At 28.6% G+C, this 21,832-nt stretch overlaps 5 protein-coding genes across 10 annotated transcripts; 2 read left to right on the top strand and 3 right to left on the bottom strand.

Annotated features, from left to right (window-relative positions):
• Positions 1 to 127: 127 nt before the first annotated feature.
• On the top strand, positions 128 to 1,182 carry LOC103575710 (conserved uncharacterized protein). Of its 2 annotated transcripts, none has more exons than XM_008555592.3 (3): positions 128 to 328; positions 421 to 647; positions 875 to 1,182. In XM_008555592.3, exons 2-3 carry the CDS (start codon positions 458 to 460, stop codon positions 1,096 to 1,098), a joined length of 414 nt encoding a protein of 137 aa, XP_008553814.1. In that variant the 5' UTR covers positions 128 to 328; positions 421 to 457; the 3' UTR covers positions 1,099 to 1,182. The 2 variants fall into 2 exon arrangements, with proteins under 2 accessions (XP_008553814.1, XP_053595771.1); XM_053739796.1 differs by having other exon boundaries at positions 418 to 647.
• Positions 1,183 to 2,469: 1,287 nt separating this feature from the next.
• Positions 2,470 to 8,145, bottom strand: LOC103575709 (conserved uncharacterized protein). Of its 2 annotated transcripts, XM_008555591.3 has the most exons (6): positions 7,837 to 8,145; positions 7,678 to 7,757; positions 5,038 to 5,191; positions 4,464 to 4,622; positions 4,117 to 4,275; positions 2,470 to 4,030 (listed from the first exon to the last, which is right to left on the bottom strand). In XM_008555591.3, exons 3-6 carry the CDS (start codon positions 5,180 to 5,182, stop codon positions 3,999 to 4,001), a joined length of 495 nt encoding a protein of 164 aa, XP_008553813.1. In that variant the 5' UTR covers positions 5,183 to 5,191; positions 7,678 to 7,757; positions 7,837 to 8,145; the 3' UTR covers positions 2,470 to 3,998. The 2 variants fall into 2 exon arrangements, with proteins under 2 accessions (XP_008553813.1, XP_008553812.1); XM_008555590.3 differs by lacking the exon at positions 7,678 to 7,757 and having other exon boundaries at positions 7,837 to 8,144.
• A 1,538-nt stretch (positions 8,146 to 9,683) lies between these two features.
• On the bottom strand, positions 9,684 to 14,351 carry LOC103575706 (PAN2-PAN3 deadenylation complex subunit PAN3). 3 transcript variants are annotated; one of them, XM_008555587.2, is made up of 10 exons: positions 14,265 to 14,351; positions 12,582 to 12,764; positions 12,357 to 12,488; positions 12,025 to 12,276; positions 11,451 to 11,820; positions 11,254 to 11,370; positions 10,951 to 11,190; positions 10,578 to 10,860; positions 10,116 to 10,470; positions 9,684 to 10,048 (listed from the first exon to the last, which is right to left on the bottom strand). In XM_008555587.2, exons 3-10 carry the CDS (start codon positions 12,432 to 12,434, stop codon positions 9,929 to 9,931), a joined length of 1,815 nt encoding a protein of 604 aa, XP_008553809.1. In that variant the 5' UTR covers positions 12,435 to 12,488; positions 12,582 to 12,764; positions 14,265 to 14,351; the 3' UTR covers positions 9,684 to 9,928. The 3 variants fall into 3 exon arrangements, with proteins under 3 accessions (XP_008553809.1, XP_008553808.1, XP_008553807.1); XM_008555586.3 differs by lacking the exon at positions 14,265 to 14,351 and adding an exon at positions 13,258 to 13,390; XM_008555585.3 differs by lacking the exon at positions 14,265 to 14,351 and adding an exon at positions 13,035 to 13,218.
• Positions 13,729 to 14,581, top strand: LOC103575708 (DNA-directed RNA polymerases I, II, and III subunit RPABC5). Its single transcript, XM_008555588.3, has 2 exons — positions 13,729 to 13,953; positions 14,395 to 14,581. The coding sequence occupies exons 1-2, from the start codon at positions 13,859 to 13,861 to the stop codon at positions 14,501 to 14,503; spliced, it is 204 nt and encodes a 67-aa protein (XP_008553810.1). The 5' UTR covers positions 13,729 to 13,858; the 3' UTR covers positions 14,504 to 14,581.
• Positions 14,582 to 14,686: 105 nt separating this feature from the next.
• LOC103575705 (proton-coupled amino acid transporter-like protein pathetic) lies at positions 14,687 to 21,370 on the bottom strand. Of its 2 annotated transcripts, XM_008555584.3 has the most exons (8): positions 20,239 to 20,254; positions 19,874 to 19,939; positions 18,149 to 18,200; positions 17,667 to 17,737; positions 16,980 to 17,084; positions 16,763 to 16,913; positions 16,558 to 16,679; positions 14,687 to 16,409 (listed from the first exon to the last, which is right to left on the bottom strand). In XM_008555584.3, exons 3-8 carry the CDS (start codon positions 18,149 to 18,151, stop codon positions 15,380 to 15,382), a joined length of 1,482 nt encoding a protein of 493 aa, XP_008553806.1. In that variant the 5' UTR covers positions 18,152 to 18,200; positions 19,874 to 19,939; positions 20,239 to 20,254; the 3' UTR covers positions 14,687 to 15,379. The 2 variants fall into 2 exon arrangements, with proteins under 2 accessions (XP_008553806.1, XP_008553805.1); XM_008555583.3 differs by lacking the exons at positions 19,874 to 19,939; positions 20,239 to 20,254 and adding an exon at positions 21,019 to 21,370.
• Between the last annotated feature and the right edge of the window lie 462 nt (positions 21,371 to 21,832).

The following is a 21,832-nucleotide window of genomic DNA, read 5'->3' as shown; positions in this document are numbered from 1 at the left end:
ACAATTAAAAGTAAATTAACCTATAGTAAAAAAAACTACTAAACAAACTATAGAACATGTGGATTTTATCCCCACCAAAATATACGCGACCCGCCCGTTTCTCCATCATTCCAACGGATAATTTTACAATCACTTACGTTTACACGTAAAGTAAATGGATCTTTGAATTAAAAAAAAAAAAAACACTTTTTTACATAAACTCACTGGTTCACCAAAAAATTTAATACTGATTATGTAAATAAAATTAATCGTTCAATAAAATTACTAATTAACACAAGTCAAATATTTAAATATTTGGATTACCAGGAAATTGGGCGCGGTTTTCTACGTGAGTAACCACTTGTTTGCTTTCAATAATTGAAATCCAGTTATTATTATTTAATAGTTTTTTTATAAATATAAATATTTATTTTTCAGAAGTAAGTTGATTATTGTTAATTATTATTATCATTAAATAATGTCTGTATTAGACGATCGTGAATTATATAAAAATAATGAATACTTTACACAACATGAGTATGGTGATTTTACACCTTTTTATGTTATTATATCCATCGTTTCTTTAGTAGGTGGATTTATATTTATACTGAACATAATATTCTGCTGGTGTTCACCTTATCAACATTATTGGAAAGATCGTCACACTGGTAATAATTATAATAATAAACAAATTATTTATTTATTTATCAATAATTAATACACTGCAAAAAATTTCGGTGTAAAAATATGGGTGTGAGTGTCTGCTAAATTTAACACGATATTTGGTGTAGTTTTCACACCGAGTAATTTAGAATACACCGGGTCGAAAAATTTTTTACAGTGTACAGTGAAAGTAAAAACGACATATATATCTTTTTAAAATTTAATATTGAAGGAAATCGTTGGATATCATCACTGTGGACAGTGACACCGCACAAGTACCCGCCATTGGATTTATCAGAATTAAATTCACGAATAAAGACTCAAGTAATTGATGAAAAATCTTATTACCCACCGTCAGTTGTTGGTGACGAAGAACTAGCGTATCCTGATTCAAGACTTGATACGCCACTACCACAAGAATATATGGAATTACAAAAAAGAGAGAGTGATATTTAATTAAATATTTTAAATACTGACTAGATATAAGTTGTCTTTTAAAAGGAGACTTTTAGCTGAGGTACAAAGTAATAAATATTTTATAAAAAATGGGGTTACATATTTTTTGGCCAGCCAGTGCCTGCCTGACACTTTTTGTCGTCGGTGTCATAATGATGATTATTAAATTTGGGCCAAATACTTGCGGCAGAGCTCAAGAACGATTTTCACAGATATTCAGATATAAAAATTACCGTGACGATGATGAAAATCTCGAGGTTTACGATCGAGAAGTTTCTGAGTCCGTGGCTTGAGAATAATTTATTTACTAATTACACTACTAGTAGCCTTAATCACGTACCTTTATATATATTATTAATTAATTAATGATTGATTAATTTATTAATAACTTTTGTATTAAAATTTTAAATACTTACAGTCGTAATCTAATTCCGTCCATTGTGTAATTTTACTTTACACAAAAACGCCTTTTGAATCTCTTTTAATTTTTATAACGCATTATAAATGTTTTTATATTTTTATGTTGTAGAAAATGTAATAAAAAATATATGAAAAAAAAATATTACAGTAAATTTTATTGCATAAAATTGTTAATTATTTTATTTTTTAAATTTTACTCTGCAGAATTTATTTAAATAATTTATTGAAACGAACGAAGCTTTCAAGTGCTGAATTTTTAATGTGAATTCTTTAGATTCTTTCTAATTGATCCTCGCTGACATCCAAGAATTGACAATTTCGTTAAATTAACGTGACTCTGTTTTTTGCGTCATTAAAAAAAGCCGGAAGACCTCACCCACTTGCCATCTATTCAAATCCCATAGTAACTTCGTAATCACGATCTTTGATTTCTTGTTCCAGTTTTTTTATTTTTTCTGTTCCTTGAAGGTGATTAATTGTTTTATTCCTTCGACGTAAATACTTTTTAACGATAAGAGCTTGGAAGCGAGATTTATGTAGATCTAGATTTATACTATCAGATTCTTAGGTCTTTTTTTGCCCAAATCTTTTGTTAAATAAAATTTTTTAATTTTTATCAGTATTATTTGATAAACAATTTTAAGATTAGATCTAAAATCAAGTCCTGCTCTCAAATTATCTATAAATTGTCTTATTGAGAAAATTAATTGTAAGTTTAGGTTTCGCTATATTTTAAAAATTTACAAAAAAAAAAAAGGTATTGTCCATTTGTAATTAAATTTACTAATAATGTGGGTAATTATAAACATTTTTACCCACAAATTTTCTAACAAGTTTCTAACTTGCTAAAATTTTTATCAGGAATTAATTAATTACAATAATTAAAATTTTTTTAAAAATTATTCCGATAATTAAATTGGCGGGTTTATTTAAAAAAATATAAAACAATAATAATATTTTTATTATTTTTTATTGACAACATCTTATTTTTTTTGTTACATGTTACATGTGTACGCATAAGTTAATTACATTATACAAGATTTAATTAATTAATACATTAGTAAATTAATTAATTATTAATATTTATTGATTAGTTAATAGCAATAGTTTTAGTCATAAAGTCGAATGATGGAATGAGTTTTCATCTCACTCGGTATTACAACCACCGATTACTTCATTAAAATCCCATTGATTAATTGATCAATTAAATTTAAAACCGCTAATTTAAAATACCGAATGAGATTAGACTGGTCTAGATTTAAAGGATTTAAGTTCTCTACACTTGGGACAAAAAGAAATCATTTTCCATAACAATATTATAATTGTTACAAATTATTACATTATTAATAATAATATAAGTATAGTAAGAGCTGATTCTAATTGTTATAATCAAGAAATATATATTATATATATTAATTATTAAAAAGAACCGCTAGATGGCACAAACATTGTTTTGTTCTCTATCACGCTATGTTACAATGCCGAGATTAAAATACGGTTTAATTATTAAAAGATTACGTTAATTAACCATCAATTAATTTATAATTAATTATGTTCATCAATTAAAGTCATTAATATTTATTATCATCGTCGTATATTCAATACATTAATGCACGACAATTAATATACGGAATTTTATTTTTTTTTTCTCATAATCACGACATATTTTTTTTCTTTTTAATCTTAATAGTTAATTGTTACAATGATATGGCGTTAAATATGTAATTTAGTACTACAGTTAATTGTAGCATTGAGTACATGTCCATTAAATTTTTTTTCTTCCCGTTACTAAACATTGTAACGCATACAATAAATTGTATCATAAAATTGAAAAGATTATTATCATTTTATTAATTAATAATTAATTATTATTATTATTATCATTATTATTTATCATTTGTTTTATTTTGTTTTATTTTTTTTTTGTTTATTGAATTATTTGAATTTGATTTTAATGCTCAATAAAATTGAGTTTAAATATTTTCATTATTATTATTTTAAACTTATGGATGTATTCAATTAAATACGAGTCGTTGTCATTAATCAACAATTAATTGTTTCAAGAACAGTAATGAGTGTTAAAAAAAATTTTTCTTCATCAAACAACGAGACGAATTTCTTTTTTTCTTTTCCTTTTTACTGTATCTTAGTTCAATAATAATGATAATATATTATTGTACATATTTTATTGTATTGAGTAAAAAAAAAATGTCAAAAAATTTTTTTCTTCTCATTTTTAATTATCATCAAAACATTAACAATAATTTTATTTTTTTTTTCAATTGTATATCTTCTGTAAAATAAATGCCATAGCTTATAAATGTCTTATTTTTTTCATTTTTTTTTAGTGCGTCAGTCAGTATTATATATTTATATTTATATATAACATTATGATATATATAATAATATAACGCTATTGAAATATCGACTGCCAAAAGACGGGCTTACGATTTGCTGTTGAATTTTAAATTTTTTACTGTTTACTGCTTTCCAGTTTTTCTATTGCGATCAGCTGGAAAATTTTAATTTTATTATTTAATTAGTTAATTGATGAGTAATTAGTGTGGATAAAATGAAATAAAATAAAATTATTATTACCTTTGGTAACTTTTTTCGTACTAGCGGCCTCAGGTTTACAGCTTTTGGTAATGCGACGCGTTTGATCGCATGATGAATCGCTATTGGGTTTTAAATTATCCACTCGTGTCATTGACATATTTACACATGCACTGAATGTTCCTTTGTCATAGCGACACGCTAAATTACATTTTAATTAAATTTTTTAAAATTAAATATAATTAGTACACACAAATTATTTTCAATTTACTACTCTACTTAAATTAACATTTTAATTAATGTCAGTTGCAATAAATGCTTGTGCAGTTGACTAATTTAATTAAATATTGATATTTGTTAGGAGTAACTTTTTTTTTTATCATATTTACCTTTGCCTTTTTTACATTTCTTCTGAATGTTTTTAGTTTGTTCACAAGTTTTGTCTCCTTTCTTCAAACTCAGAGAACGTGATCGCATATTTGTTTTAGGATCACATTCGGACCATTCGCCTTTTGAATATCTACAAACTGGTCCATTGCTTCCGGATGCTGCGATAAAATTTATTATTATTATTATTATTGTTTGTAAACTTTGTTGAAAAGTAATAAAAAGCGAATCCGAAGTTACTTTTTAAATTTTTTAAAATTGCGCGGTAAAATTTAAAAAATTTAAAATCTAGTTTACAGACACCATTTTTGGCAGCTAATTATTAAACTTAAAAAATTTATAAGCAACAGAAATTTGAAAAATTTCTCTAATGATTTCAGTTGAATGAATTTTCATTTAAAATTTATGATTAATAAATATAGAAAAATGTCAGGGAAATTTTTTACTCTCATTAAAATATTTAAAAATTGATTTAATATAAAGCCATTAATTTTTGATTAATATACAGTAATATATAAAAGGTATAATAAGAATTTAAATAAATAAATTATGTGAAAATATTAACCGAGAACGTACCACGGTCTTTGGTACCTCTGACAGTTCGCACAAGTACTTCTCTCTCATCATCTTCCTCCCATACATCGGATTCAGCTTGCGCCGTAATTGACATTATTGAGAGTACGACTCCCAGTACCAATAATAAACTCCACCACAGCTTCATTATATCAACCTACCAATAAAAATATTATATTTACTCCATTTCATCTTACCCTCATCTCACCTTCACTCCAAAATAAAAAAAAATAATAATTATTAAAAATAATTGCAAACAAGATACAAAGAAGAACTTAATTACAAGCTTTGTCTATATATTTTATAAGTGTACTCAGAGTTTTTGTGGTTCAACTAAAAGTGAAAGACGACTAAAGGAATGTCAACAAGTACGTGAGAGAATCTTAGCAGCATCTCCAAGTAATCCTTGTAAAAAATATATAAATAAATACAAAGTGTTGTAATTTTATCTTATTTCAAATACTTATATAGACAAATCCACTATCCAAATAAGTCTTATTACTTTTATTCAATACTAAAAAAATTCAGCAGACTACATATATATTTTTTTTCTTCATAAACATTTAAAACTTTTATTCTAAAACTTTTATTTTTTAAACTATAACTATTACTATAAAAATTTCAAACTCTTTAAATTTTCTTCCTCTTACTATGCAGAGAAAAAATTATATTTATTCTTAGTACGCTTTTGCAATATTAACCATAACGTTATGGTAATAATTACTAGGAGTTATAGAATATACGCCCATAATTTCTGGTAAAAGTTTCCATAACTGTGGAAAAATTCATATAATTACGGTACTAGTTTCTGTATCGTATGGTAATAACTACTATACTCATAGGCATATACGGTACTGAGTACTATTCCAGACAGTAGTGGATGTCTAGATAGCATACAGTACTTTTGGAAATTTTTTTTTTACAGAAAATACTCAGTAATATAAATCTTATATCCACATTGGAATGGTTTCTAGGTAAGTATGGGAATAAACCCTATACATCATAGTAATTATTACCATAATACTATGGTAACTATTACTATAAACTACGGTAATAATTACCATAATTTTATCGGAAAACCCATATAAATATGAATGATTAGTTAAAAAAAAACCCATTGCCATAAAATATGGGAACCATTCCTACAATATTTTGTAATCATTACCAGAAATGTCTCTCCTTGTACTCAGTATCATGTTACTCGACTTTTACATACGTATATTTACACAAGTAATAATGTTATCATTAGTATTTTTTTCAGCAACATTCGTCACGGCTCGTTGATAATATAATCAGAATATGCTAGACGGACTGAAAAATAATCCCTACAAAATTGCAGCGTACAGCTGAAATAAATTTATCCATACATGTATATATAAATATATATACACATGCATATATGTAACGAGTAACGAGATGTATGATATGTTATTTCGTTGGCAAATACTCGGACAACTCCGGGACGGGGTTAACGATCGGACTAGTTGACGCAAGTCATCAAGTTGCAATTGAATAAAAACCACAACTATACTCTCTTTTATTTCATTTTATTAATCCTGAGATACGATCGATTTAAATTTATGCCAACAGTTAAATGTTAACATCTTACACTCATACATATCACATAATTTAATATTAAATTAACAGGCTTCAAATAAAACGCAATAAAAAATGTATATCTGCGCAATTTAAAATTTAAAAATCCATAAATAGATCACCGGTGGATTATTTTTATTTGATAACGACCAAGGTCAGATAATGACAATAACAATATAAATATAAATATACATAAAATAAATAATAATAATCCCGGCTATTTATATTCAGTGACTAATATTGTCATGGAGAGAAGAGACAAGAGAAGAGAATAATCAACCGCGTGTTGGTTTTGTTACATACACGAGTGAGCCGGGGAATCGATAAACCTCGCGATCATAAATAATCTGTCTTGATTCTCAATATTCCAATAGTAGATTATTACTTAATACAAATAAATAAACAGACAAATTTATTTCTTCGAAAAAAATTTTAAATTAAAATCATCAGCAACTCGAATTTAATTTAAAAACCAAATCATTGGCGCGAGTGATACAAAGTAAGTAATTTTTTAAAAATGCGCCGTCTCGTTTTGCGCAATATATCAACCCTACCGCAGAATCATCCCTTTGAAATGTTACAGCGACTATAGTGTAGTCTAGAGTCTAGATGTAGATTTATAGAGATTTGCCTCGCTACTATTATCTCTTATTTTTCTACTCCTTTTTATACTTGCACACATCCATACATCCATTCTATATATTATATATCTCGTCTAGCATATTGTTCACTGACCCGAATTTAAATTTGTACCACTTGAGCGGCTAAAAAATATAAATAAAACAATAAAAATTTTTTAATAAGTTAATTAATTCATTTTTTTTTTAATTTTACACTTTTTCACTGCACGACATAATAAATATATAAATATATTGTACGTACAAAGATATTGAGCGGTGTAAATATATTGTACTGGAGATATTCCCGTACAAAGAAAGATATAGATAGAAAAAAATCAATGATAATTTTCAGCAGCTACAGTACAATAATAAAATATAAATAATTATTTAAATAAATAAAGAAATAATAAGACACTGATAAATTTACCGGCTGATACTTGTCTTGATTTCTAAGCCACGGAAATAAATTAAAATAAATCACCAGTCACTGGATGCAGTAAACGTCTACTGTATTTGTGAGGATAAAATTCATTTTATCATAAATATAATGATAAAGAAACTAGAGTAAGTGAATTAAATGTCTTACCTGAGGTGATAAAGGTTCGGTTGAAAAAACAAAAATTAAATCAGCGACTGTTAATAGATTTAACTGGAGCGGACTTTGTTTGAGTGCACAAAGCTCGCGGCTTATCGTAGAAGATGCTAGCGAGTTGATACACGGTGATAGACTCTCTTTTCTTGGTGCTGCTGGTGGTGGTGGTGGTGCTAGTGCTGGTGAGAGAGATGATTTGGGTGTAGAGCGACTGCGCGTTGTGCCGACAGAACAGACACAGAGACTATTTAGCTCTTGAACATCAACTAACTCCGGAGCTGTGTATACAGAAACCCAACAGAGCTGCTGGGTGGTGTATGTGCTCTATAAAGAGAGAAAGATTCATTCCGGGGTTCTGTTCTCCCACTTTTATATTTATTTATCATCCAGCTGTCTTTGTCCCCAGTACTTGGATCCTTAGCTCTTACTCTGGCTGTAGCTTTTGCTCTTTCTCGATATCTATCGCAGAAACTCTGCAGGGGCTGTCAATTCCCTCTCTCCCTCTATTCGTATTGATGCTGATGGATCATGCCGTGAATGTGTAAGTCTTTGTGCTCATGGGCGAGTGTTGGTACCGAACGATGACGAGAGCAGACGAGATGTTGGATTCTGTATACGCTCCCCCTGGGTTTTAAGCTGAGTAAAGTAAAGCAGAAAGCACTCACTCACTCACTCATTCTCATTCTCTTTCTCTTCTCTTCTCTTAACGCTGAGAAAACAAACGTAAACACTAAAATAACATGAGAAATGCGAGTGTGGACTCAGGATATACGCAAATTTATCTTTTATGTTAAACTGTAAGTTCATGTGAAAAATTCATCCGTCCAGTTTGCTCTGAAAATAAATTTTTAGTAAATAGTAAAGTTAAATAAAATAATAATTCGTCTGGACCAATATGGCGATAACTTACCGAGCAATAAAAAAAAATTAGGTGATGGCAAATACGAAGGGATAAAATTATATCATTGATACAATTAAATGGAATGATTGCCGTCAAGTTAGCTGACATCTCTCCTCTCTTTAGTTTCCTTTCCTTCCTCTTCAAACTCTCATTCGCCCTCTAGTTCTTCTCGGCTATCAGCGTATCAGCATTACGCTAATTTTTATTTCGTATATACACAAGAGTATTGTAACTTGTAACTGTAAATGTCATTGCTGGTAATGCTATTGGTACCCAATGCCACAGACAACAGTAATTTTTGAATTTAAAAACCCACTGTCTGGTGACGGGTGTTGGGTCACCAGTAACCAGCAAGCGGAGACATGAGAGCGAACGAGTGACCGGGGCATCCACGCAACAGCAACAGCAATTGCAAAGGAAATGGGATCAAGTTTGAATGATTGCAGAACTAAGTCAGTCTTTCCGGTGTTATTATTAATTCACTCGGATAAAACTACTTTAATGATAAAAAATAATATTGTTTTAATGTTTAACCATCTAAATTACATTTTAATTGACTGATTAAATAAATAAATAAATAATTATTATTTATATTTTTATTTTTTATCTTCAAAAATAAACATTTATTTGAAAAATGAATGTTTACGAGTGTGTATGGTGGATTTTCACCTTAAAACCTACATCTAAGAGCTGCGTATTTATCTCTACATACAACACACGTATGTACCAAATATTAATTCATTACTGTATTATTGTTTTCAGTTTATTGTTGATTTAAATCAAGACATGGCTGTCAATACCAACACAACTTGATAATTTAAACTGTCATCAACATAATTCGTCTTGTTTATTTATATTACAATTAAAATTACACCTGATTATTAAACTTTGCCTGCATATTATGCCATCCTTATTATTATTACTGTGTGTGTGTGGGGGGGGGGGGGGTTCTGTTGTATAATTTAATATTTAATTTATAATATTATATTTTCATTGACACAATTCGTAATTTAAAAAACTGATAAACATTTTTTTTTAAATTACAGTACCGCTAATTGTTTATTTTATCACATCGGTACATTCCGAATATAAATTTAAACCTGGGCTCCGTTTTAATCCTCTTCGTTTTTATTCTCTTTATTTTCTTCTTCTTTTCCTTATCAATTATATTTATAATATATGAATTCAGACGACGGCGTCTTTTGCGGCCTGCACTAAATCGTCGAAAGAATTTTCCAAGCATTGCCGGAGCTCTGCATAACTTACAACTAATACGCTCTGCTCATCACGGGACATTAGACAAATCTATTGATAAAAAATTAATAATAATTATTTATAATGAAAAGTATAAATATATTTTATAAATAATGACCTTGTCAGGTGAACCAGCATCAAGTTTATTGAGACAGGAGACGACGTGGGCCATATCAAGCCACGGCCGATCATTGGGAGTGACCTGATGAAAAACGTAGTCTCTAAATAACTTGAGCATGTACCGGTCACCGGTCTCGGCCCATGTTAACTCCATATTAAGCTCTGGCCTTTCGTTAATAGTCGCAAGTTTGACCAGTAACCTGAAGAGCCGGCCGTTCTCTAGTTCCTTTGCCAGCTCATTCTCTAGAACGTCAGAACGCAGCTGGACTGCGTCCAATTGAGTGTAAAAACGAGCGCCGATCATCGGCATAAGATCCGTAACACTTTTTCGTGCTTGATCTGACAGCAAATATCTATATAATGATTAATCAATAATTAATTATTAACAAGCTTATATTAGATGCTTATTAATAAACTCAACTAATTAGTTGATATCTAATTTATAGGCTTATTAACGTACAAAATAAAATTACGGAGATCAGTCGAGTAAGAACGCGCAACAAGTTCAAGTGATGCTTGAATATTATCACGATGGACGGCCAATAAACTCCGACATGCTAATGCCAGTACCAATTTACCGAGAGCTATAAGATCTTCTTGCTGATAATGAAGAATCAGCGACAATGGATTCGCTGCGTTACCGTCGAATGTTACCACGTCGGGCACTGCCGCACAACTTAAACGCAAACGATTCCGTGACGTCAGCAAAACTTTCGTTGGATCTAAACATCGATACGCTACTCCTGTAATTACAAATTAACAACCAGTGGTTGTTAATTTTAATTAATTAATTAATTGTTTTTTTTTAAAGCTTGTTGCTAAAGAAGACCCACCGCCAGAGTGGATAACACGTAACGCAGCAGTCAGTTGTATTATGTAACTCCAAATAACACTCTCTGGCAACATACTGCTGTGCTGTTGCCGTAATATTGTATTTTTTGTATGACTGTATGGCCGCGGGGCATTTGGATCTGAGCAAAAAGGATCTGCGTATCCATTCAATTCCGTTCCTGAAAAATGTTTCGTGAGAAGTGTCTCTGCTCCAGGATGGTAATCATACACAAATACAATCGCTGTAATGATAAATGACAATTAATATTGAGATCGATTTAAATTCCAGATTTTTCTTTGCTTACAATTGTCGCCAAATGCTTTGGTAGTAAAAACTTCAAGAAGCTGGACTACGTTTGTATGAAAAATACGCTTCCACATGTCCACTAGTACCATGCACTTGGTATTACCGAGTCGGAAATCTGAAATAAATTGGCAATTAACGACAAGCAGATGAACAAGTAAATGAATAAATGAGGAACGAGATCTTGGGATTGGGTACCATGAACACGGCGCAGACAATAACGAACTCCGTTTTTTAAACTGGTGGCTTTGTACGTGGAGGTCTGATACCCTAAAACGGTTGAGGCGGGTTTGTGAATTGGCTCCAGAGGACATAGTTCATGATAGTTGTCAACTTCTGTTGGCAGGTCGGGAAATTGTACTGGGTCGGGTTGGCTTAGTGTCAATGAATTTTTGTGGAGTATGTCCATACGTAGATTGGTACTCATAAAAAAACTTGAATTTACTTGAGGAGGTGGTGGTGTGGACGGGGCAGATGTACTATTTGTTGCTGGTACTTTTATTGGTTTTGTTGATTGAAGGTGTCCAGGTGTACCTGGATATACATATCCTACCTGACTGTTACCGATCTAAATAAATAATAAATAATATAAATTAATGTAACTTTTAAAAACTCATAAAAAAAATTATTTTAAAAAATTTTTGTAAAAGTTATTTTAAAAAAGCTTTTTTAAAAAATATTTAAAAGTTACTTTTAAAAAAATTATTAAAAGAAACTTTTATTAAAATTACTGTAAGAAATTTTTGTAAAAAAAAATAATAAAATAACTTACGTCATTAGTATCATCAGTAACATTATCACCAGCAGTATTATTGACATAAAAATATGTCGTTCCACCAACATTCTCCTGGGAATGATATGAATTACCGAAAAGATTTGGTGAACTACTAGCACTGCCAGTAAGTCCACGTCCTGGCACAAATTCCGGACTCGCAGTAGCTTTTTTACCCGAGTCCAAAGTTAAGGTTGACAAGTGTTTTGTCACCACATTGGCATTTAATGTCGTCGCCGGGCTCTGCCGGTTCTAAACGTCCAATAAAACTCAGAAAATTAAAACCATACTCTTGTTTCCATCCAGCAAGAAGAAAATTTTTAAAAAATTACCATATAAGTAGCGAGCTTTGACTCCAACGGAACTACATTTGTCTGCGGTGAGTAAGTAACAAACATAGAGGGATCCATATTGTCCTCAGCGTCTACATTGACCAGTTCCTTGACTCACTTCTCCGTAAAATCCTGAAACAATTATTTGAATTTTTAAAAAAATATACAAATTTTTTTTTTACTTATTAATAAAATTATCACATAAATTGACTTTAGTTTCAATACCTTAAGGTAAATAAAAAAAAGTAAACAGTCCAGTTAATTATATAAAAAATAAGGTACGTTATTAAAGCAACAGCAATGGCAGCTGATTTTGACAATTCCCCAACCAAGAGAGTTAAGAAAAACCAAGTCACCAGATAACCTTGACAGCTGAATTCCAAGTACTTGGCACTTTCCTCATTAAATCTGCATCAATTTTAAAAAATTTGTTTTTAAAAAATGATCACTCATTTAAAATTAAAATAACAACAAAATGGTCTATAAATAAATGTGACAATTTAACCAGAGATAAAAAAAATAAGCTACGCGACAAAACTGAAGGTACGCCGTCAACATAACCCATGAATCTGTCAGTGACGTCGCGTCATTAAGAGGCGCGAAAATAAAACTCTGGACACATTTAACGCGGGTTTAATGACATTTTATGAATAAATATTAACCACTTTATTTTCTTACATAATGAATCAACATATTTGACCATTTAAATAGTCAGTATCAATTAAAAAATATGTATATTATTTACAGACAAAGAATTCTGTAACGACCAATTATAACCCATCCAAGTGTTTATGGTGTTCTCCCTTCTCTTTTCTCTTTCCTTAAACTTCTGAGCTCTCGCTCAGTCACCGCAAATATTTATATCCTCTCTCATTTTATTTTATATTTTCTTTTCACTTACTTGTTTACGTATTTATCTTTCTCTTTTCCATCAACCTACATATATATACCACTATAAATATATGTTTTGCGTATTTACATACACATATATGTGTATGTATTTGTATGTGTGTGTACTTTCTTTGTTACTTCGATCCAGTCTGCCGCTTTTGTTCCGTATGCTTCCGGTTTTAGCGCCAACAGACATGACTAAAAGCGCATGCGCGTATTTTTATTAATATAACATCCGGTTTATAAATAATTTATTTACTTTTTTTTATCGTGAACTTGTCAGCGTAATTAATTACCTTTTGAATGATATAAATTTATCATATTAATATATACATATATATAGTATATATATTAATAAGTTTATAATAATAATAATAATTATTATTATTGTGAATAATAAATTATTAAAATTTTGAAATTTTCATTGTGCCGCCAGATGTCAGGCGCGGCATTCAAATCGCACATCAGCGCCGCGCATGTGCAAATGCTGAAAAACATTTGAAAGATCTAGAATCTGGAGGTTCGGCGCAATTTTGAGATCTCGCTGTGTTTAAAAACAAAAATAATTATAATTACTGTTAATTGTGGTTTATAAATATCATTAAAACAAAATGATTATTCCTGTACGTTGTTTTACTTGTGGCAAAGTTATTGGAAATAAATGGGAAGCTTATTTGGGTCTTTTGCAAGCCGAATATACTGAAGGGTAAAAATTTTATAACCTCTCTTATTTTTTTTACAATTTCCTATGAAATATATTTTAGTTAATTGATTTTTACTGAAGTAATTGATAGTTAAATATTTAATAAATTTTAATGAGTTTTAATATTCAATTTTCATATGATACCGGAAATAGCCGACGTCTGATAATTTTTTAAACAAATTACATTTTTAAAAAAACTTCTATATTTGTCATAAAACTCAGATTCAAAAACTGGCCCTTATATTTTTAATTAGTTCAAAATTTCAATTACATTTTATTTTTACTTCGGTAATTTAATTAAAAGAATTACTTACATTATTATTTCCCAGTTGGTAATTTAACCATAAAAATGACATTATGAAAATAAAAAACTTGTTGAATGTAAACTGATTTAAATCATCAAAAAATTGTCACTAATTATTTATAAATATTTTTTATTTTTAGTGACGCACTGGATTCGTTGGGATTGAAACGTTACTGCTGCCGCAGAATGCTTCTGGGCCACGTGGACTTGATTGAAAAATTACTCAATTACGCTCCGCTTGAAAAATAAATATTTATCATTCCAACATGTAAATAATTACCATTAAGTTTCTTTAAAAAATAAATCATATATTTAATACAAAACGAAGCAATCAGTTTTTTTCATATGAAAATAAAGTGAAAAAAATTTCAGAATTATTTATAATGATTTTATTACTTAATTTAAATGCATTTAAAATTAATAGAAGACATCATCGGCATACAATAATTATGTTTGATTACATTCAACTAAAGTGTTGTATAAAAAACTTCATATTTACAAAATGGACTCGCTGAGCTAATTGCTATGATTTTTATCTTTTACAATTAATTATTTTTATTCATATAATTAATTCATGGATATAAATTGCACATTAATTAACAATTTGTATATTAAATTTTTTCAATATGAAATAATTATAGTTTTACGTCCATCGTATAATAAAATATAAATATATATATATATTTATGTATATGTTTCATTTATGAAGGCACTAAATTTTTAAATTGCGCTTTAGTAAAATGGCGATAATTATAATTATATAAAATAAAGCCTCAATTAATTAACGTCGAGTACTTTAAGTACAGTTCCAATGATTTTAAATTTATAATTATAAATGTATGCATATTTTTAATGGTAAAAATTTAAGTCTTCAATTTTAAAAAAATACCTTGATAACTTAAATTATTATTGTAATTAGATTAATTATATTAATTAGACATTTGAATAAACTTGTAATTAAAAAGAAAAAAATGTAAAATGTCATAGCCTAGGAGATTAAATTTCTTATTAAATTTAAATAAAAATGTAAATGAGGATGATTTAAATTATAAATTATAAATTTAAATTAATAATAAAGATGGGGCTAAAATTTATCTAGTGTACAAGGAAATATATAAATTTAACTTATGAAGGTGCATTGATAATACCTTCGATAGCTGATTTCGTACCCATTATTAAAGCAAAGAAGCCAATAATAGCAACGAGGAAATTTTTGTATACTATCCAGTTGAAACGTCCGAACCCGATGTCCCAGTAGGTGATGGTCTCAATTATCAGCGGGGCAATAAGTCCGAGGAGAGAGAAGCAAAATGCACCGACAAGTTCAACCAGGGGTCCGATGTTTGGTATCGCGATGGCCAAAGAAATGCAGATCATTGCCATGACAGTACGCATGATATATTCAGCTAGACACGGTCTGTTGGGGAAATGTTCCTTGAGAACTGTCCAGCCGATGTCAATGCACACGTAGAATTGCAATCCGAATGTGAAAAATACCGCCAACCCGATCAGCACTTTGACGACCTGGGCTGGTATTTCAGTTATTGGCAAGTTTGCTGTAATAATAGCGTCTGTTTCATTTCCATACTTCAAATATCCCAGGAAGCCAAGAAGTATGTAAATAAGAGTGACACTTGACATCCCTCTGTTGAGTACACCGCAGATACCAACAAAGTTTTGGGGTGTCTTCATATTATTTTCTAGCGGCATGATAACGCCGATAGCTTCCATCGCGAAAATGGTGACTCCGAAATATTGGGGAAATTCTGAGATCGGGCGGAACAGTGAGGAGGAACTTATTGGTGGCATGTCTTGGACAAGATAGTAGAATGTTATTCCTAATCCACACCCCATGAACAAGTTTGCTACCATTGATACTGGGGCCAGGTACTTCAGATCTGGCACGTAGACTACCAGAATCAGTGGGATAAATAGGCAAGCTATTATTATACGAATAAATGTTGAGTCTAATTGGATGTTTGTTGATTCTGATAACGTTGCATTAACTGCGTCAGCTACGTCTGACGTTATCACAGTCGTTTCATTGTGGTTCATGTAGTATTTTATTACTTGGCCAAAATTTTTCGCTATAATAACAGCATAAGCACTGCAAGTACCGAAATATGTTATAAGTAAACATATTTGAATTGAATATCTGTAAAAAAAAATATATATATATAATAATGATATATATAAGTAATGTTTGTAAAAAAATATATGACGTTAAATTTACAATTTTTTTTCAATTGTATGGTGAGTTAGCAGGATAGCATTTTTAAAATTTTAAAAGTAAAAAGAATTACCTGGAAAATTTAGAAAATTTACGTCCCCATTTAGGGCCAGTGGCAAATGCGTTTTCCGCAATGTCAGCAAATGCCATTTTCGTTCTATGCGTTTTGTGATATAAAAGATGCGCGCATTTTACCTATACATCAATAATTAAATATTTATTTATAAATAAATTTATTCAAATATCTAGGAATAATTAATTACTATTAACAAACTCACTAAAATATATGAACAGTGAGTGCAAACGAGTGACACAAATATCGTTGCAATAATACCGCCAACAAGTCCTGAGCTTTTGAACGCATACGGCATAGCCAGAGTTCCGGTACCCAAAGCCGCTTTCAATAAATGTGTTAGCGTGTCGCAGTCACTAGAAATAAATAAATAAATAAGTAATTATGAATAATTAATTAATACACATTTTAAAAATACTTACGAAGTCGGATTATCAACTTTTCGCTCAGTAAAAGGATTGAAACTTTTGTGATCCGTCAATGGAACCGCGACCTCTGGGTCTTTGGCTACGACCTGCACTTTGTATCTGCAACAAAAGATTTATTATTATTCATTAAAAATAGACAACACAAATAATCAATTCATTATTATCGATCGATAATTTCCTTTCATAAATTAACTCATGTATATTTTATATTTATAATAATAATTAAATTTAAAATAACATATTTTATTTATAAATAAACTTTTTGCACAACGGGACTAAAATTTAAATAATTACTGGGCGGAGTCAATTGATTTGCGATTGATATCAATCGAACATTTTTACAACCGTAACAATTATCAATTCTTTCAATAACTATGCAATTATTGCGCAATAGATACGCATATCAACGTGCAGTTAACTAGCACACTCTACTCTATCCTTGTTCTACATTTTAATATTCCGGCATTTAAAAAAAAATAAAAATTAAATTAATAAAAAATGTAGGAAATTTCTGCCTCAACTATATTATATTTAATATCATTAGGCTTATTAACTAATATAATAAATTAAGCGAGAAATAAAAGATTAAAGTCGGTTTTTAACTTTAAATTATTTAAGTACACTGGTCATGTACTGTAATTATTATTATTAAATTAAATAAATTTATAAGTAGAAACTCACTTAGTTGTCAGAGCCTCATCCTGAGGTAAAAATGTGTGCATCTCAGTTGGGGTTTTGTTGTTGCTCTCAACCTGGAACAAAGCCACAGAATATTAATATAACAAATATTTAAATTATTATGTACACATTCACTGATAGAAATAAATGTTATTGCTATGACCGAATTTTCTTTGTGCGATAATTATTTATGATACTGAATACAAAAAAGAATAAAAATTTTTATCTTTTGTGTCAACAAATAAAATATTTAGAATAAAAAAAATGTTTTAATTTCATGTTGAAATTTTTATTTTTTTTTTAAGAGTAACGTACGAAGAATAAAAAAATTTATTCACTTGGAAAAATTACGCGCGAATTTAAATAATTTAAATATTTCATTAAAAATTTGAATTTGCTGATTTTGTTTTCTTCCTTTTCTCAGTATACTCAATAATTATTTTTATGTTTTACAAAAAATTTATCAAAAAAAAAAAAATAATTACCATTTTGACGTCTTCTATTTATCGTTCTGATGTTTATTTAAATCCAATATCTCTGCAAACAAATAAACAAGTATAATAATTAAATATATGATATTTACTTCATTAAGACGTCATATTAATTTATATAATTATATATTTTTTAAATCACTACAGTGTTTAATTATGAATAAAAAGTCATGTTGGTTGAATAGATACATTTTACAATTGATAAAAAAAAATTGACATGTCTCAATCTGCCACTAGACATTTATCTCAAATAAACCTCTCATAAATAAATGATAATTGACATAATTCCGTGATTATTATAATTATATGTAAACTGAAAAAACAAACTACGTTACATTACATAACATAACTGTCCAGATTATTTATTATTTTGAAATTTTGTCACTTTTATTAACTTGTCAGCGCGTAATCTCTGTATTTACAAATAAAAAAAAAATACAATTGTAATAAAATAGATAATAAATCGATAAATATACTTGAATTACTCTAATCACATATTGATAAACTATCTACTGATGTATTTAAAAGTATTTCAAAATTACATTTTATTATAAATTATTTTGTAAGTAATAAAACTTTACAAACAATTGTTCATGTTATCAAATCTTTGTTTTAAATATGAATACATTTTTTAAATCGACGTATAATAAATTAACCGGATATGTTAAATAGATAAGGATAAGATAAAAAAAATGTATATGTATATATAAATCTTTTCTTGTGTACTTTCGAAAAGCAATCAACGAATGGTTGGAAAAAGGTGTCAGTATAAATATATATGTGGGTAATTGTTGAAATAATTAAAAATATGAGTATAGTATTAACAAATATATAGAATGATTGAATAGAAGAAAATTGAATGATTCATTAGTAAATTGTAGTTTAATTTAAGTTTTGTAATTAAATTAAATATGAAAAGCCTTGAATGAAATTTAATATTTGAGTAATTGGCATTTCTTTTAATATTTAATCTAATTATTGTTCAGTTATTTATAGTCGCCCACATATTTCTAGTCTAATTGACTAACGCTACTCTATGATATTTTGCCAAAGGAACCGTATTAAGTATCAAAAAGTTATATATCTAATGTATATGACCTGATATTAGAAGTGAAATTATTTTTTAATTTCCATATACAAATTTTCATATATATTTTTTTACTTAAATGTTGTATTGGCCATCATGTTTACATATTTGCTATTTTTATATTTTTTTAAAATATATAGAATGATATATTTCACGTTATAAATTTAAATTTATATTTCAAGTGCAAACGATTTTTTTTTTATATTAAATTTTATTTATAAACTTTACATATTTTTTATACTAAATTATGATCCTATATATTTGTTACACATATATATGAATATGGCAAAATTATAAATACAAAAATATCATATATTTTATGGGGGTTCAATTTTTTTTGGAGTAAAAACTTTTGAAATCCTTAAAATTATATATGTATATGTTTATCCATGAAACCTATGCTAGAAATATATGGAAACCAGGTCACATTTAAAACAGGTTTTAGTTTTAAAAAATGATTTTTTGTAGCAAAGAAAAAAATCAGCATTGATTTTATCTGAAGAATATAAACAGAAATGAGTTGTCTGTCTATTTATATACTTAACTCAAAAAAATGTTTAAAAAACTCATTCATATTGAGGAAATTTATGATTAGTCATTCAAAACATATAATAATAGTAATTAGTAATTACTTTTTGAGAAATATCCAAATTAGACATCTATTGGAGCATAAAACAGTCTTCATGAAAATCATTTGTCTGATGATTGACCAAAAAGAAAAAGAAAAAAAATGGATCTATATTCGTCACAATTCTAAATTTAACTACAAAGAAATTAATTCAAGACGGTCTAGATTTTTAAATTTAAATCTACAGACACCGACCTAGGGTGTCCTAAAAAATTGCCGTCTTTTCCATAATTTCCAAAAAACATATATAACCACATATATATATTTTAATTAACTCCCATTAAAAATGAAGCAATAAAAAATAAACAAATTTAATCACCCACTAAAAATTTACCAAAATTACTTTATCCAAATAATTAGTACCTTTACCTGACGAAATAAACCTAAAATATATATATAATTATATCCTTATAACATAAATCATCACCATTGCTTCATCACTATCAAACTTTTTTCTTTGATAAAAAGTAATTAAACATATTGATAAAATAATTTATCTATTTTCAAAACCCAACAGTTTAATATGAAGTCAAAAATTTAAAGACAAACTGACTCTGATTGTAATTTAAATTAATCAATTTTTTAAATTTTCCATCTGGCGGCAAGTTGACATTTTCAAAACTAGGTAAAATTTAACAACCGAAATATCAGCAAACTGTTACATCATACTAGCAACGATACTTGAATTTCATGTCACACATATATGTAGCTACATATGTATATATATTTAACCACATTTATTCTAACTGTACTTCTTCCTTTAAACGTTGTACTAGAATACAAACTAATTTTATATTCTGTACTATTTTCCTCGTATATATATGCATATATATATATATATATATAACTAGACAAGTATCATGTTCATTGCACTCATTTGTGATGCCGTCATGTATATGTACATATATATTTTCTTTAAAATATCCACGTGGTCAAAAGCGCCGCATCAACAGACACAAGCATTGCAGACCGAGCATGTGCTAAAATTCTGACGAAACACGTGAAGCCCTTTACGATTTGTACAATATTTTTTTAAAAATAAACTGCAACTGTCAAATAATTGAAAATATTATATTTTAAAAATCTGCAAGAAAAAGCGCGGGAACAAAAAATTTAAATTTAAATAAATAATTGAAATGGATGTCTTACCTTCAGTTAAATTTTACTAATTATAAACATCACTCGCGCGGTTTATTTAAAATATTTATTTGGTGGTTTGAATAAATATTTAGTTGGGAAAATAAATTTAATAAACTACGGAAAATAAAACAGCAACAGTTAGTGTGTAGGCCGTGTACCGACACACGTATCGTTTTTAAATTTTAGTAAAGCTGCCAGGAGGTTCCTCGGTAAGTGAACGTGGCAAGAATTAAATATGGACTGATGAACCGGTTTGGTTTAATAAAACCAAGTGTATGCAATGTGCAATCGAATCCCCTTTCCCGCCTTCGACGCACACTGTCTTCCCCACACTCCATAACCTCACATGTCTCCTTCTACTTCCATTGCTTATTTTAACTCCCACTGCTGGTGATTCGGCTCCTTCTCCAACGTTTTTATCCACCGCGTGAGTTTACAATTTTCTTTATATATACTGAACTATCGAAGGCGCGTATTTTAATTTTATCATTGATAGTTTGAACCACACACTTGTTTCATAAACTTTAAATGTCTAAAACTTTATCACACGTCAATTATTTATTAAATTAATTTTAAAGCTTCAAAATTTATTGTAATTAATTAAAATTAATCAATTAAATGATTAATTAATTTATAATAATAATTATATATCAAAATTATCCTCGAATTAAAATTTTTTAGTTTTCGCGGGAAAAATTGTTTATTTAAAAATTCAAAATTGCAATAAAAAATTAATTCAAATTGATTAGTAACTAACTCGGATGGATTTAATTTGAAATATATAAAAAGATGTCATTAGTTAGCATGATTACTTTATTATACA

Source organism: Microplitis demolitor, chromosome 6 (assembly GCF_026212275.2).
Source record: "Microplitis demolitor isolate Queensland-Clemson2020A chromosome 6, iyMicDemo2.1a, whole genome shotgun sequence".
NCBI classification, from domain to species: domain Eukaryota; kingdom Metazoa; phylum Arthropoda; class Insecta; order Hymenoptera; family Braconidae; genus Microplitis; species Microplitis demolitor.
The sequence above is the reverse complement of the archived record's forward strand: the minus strand, read 5'-3'. Positions and strand labels throughout refer to the sequence as shown.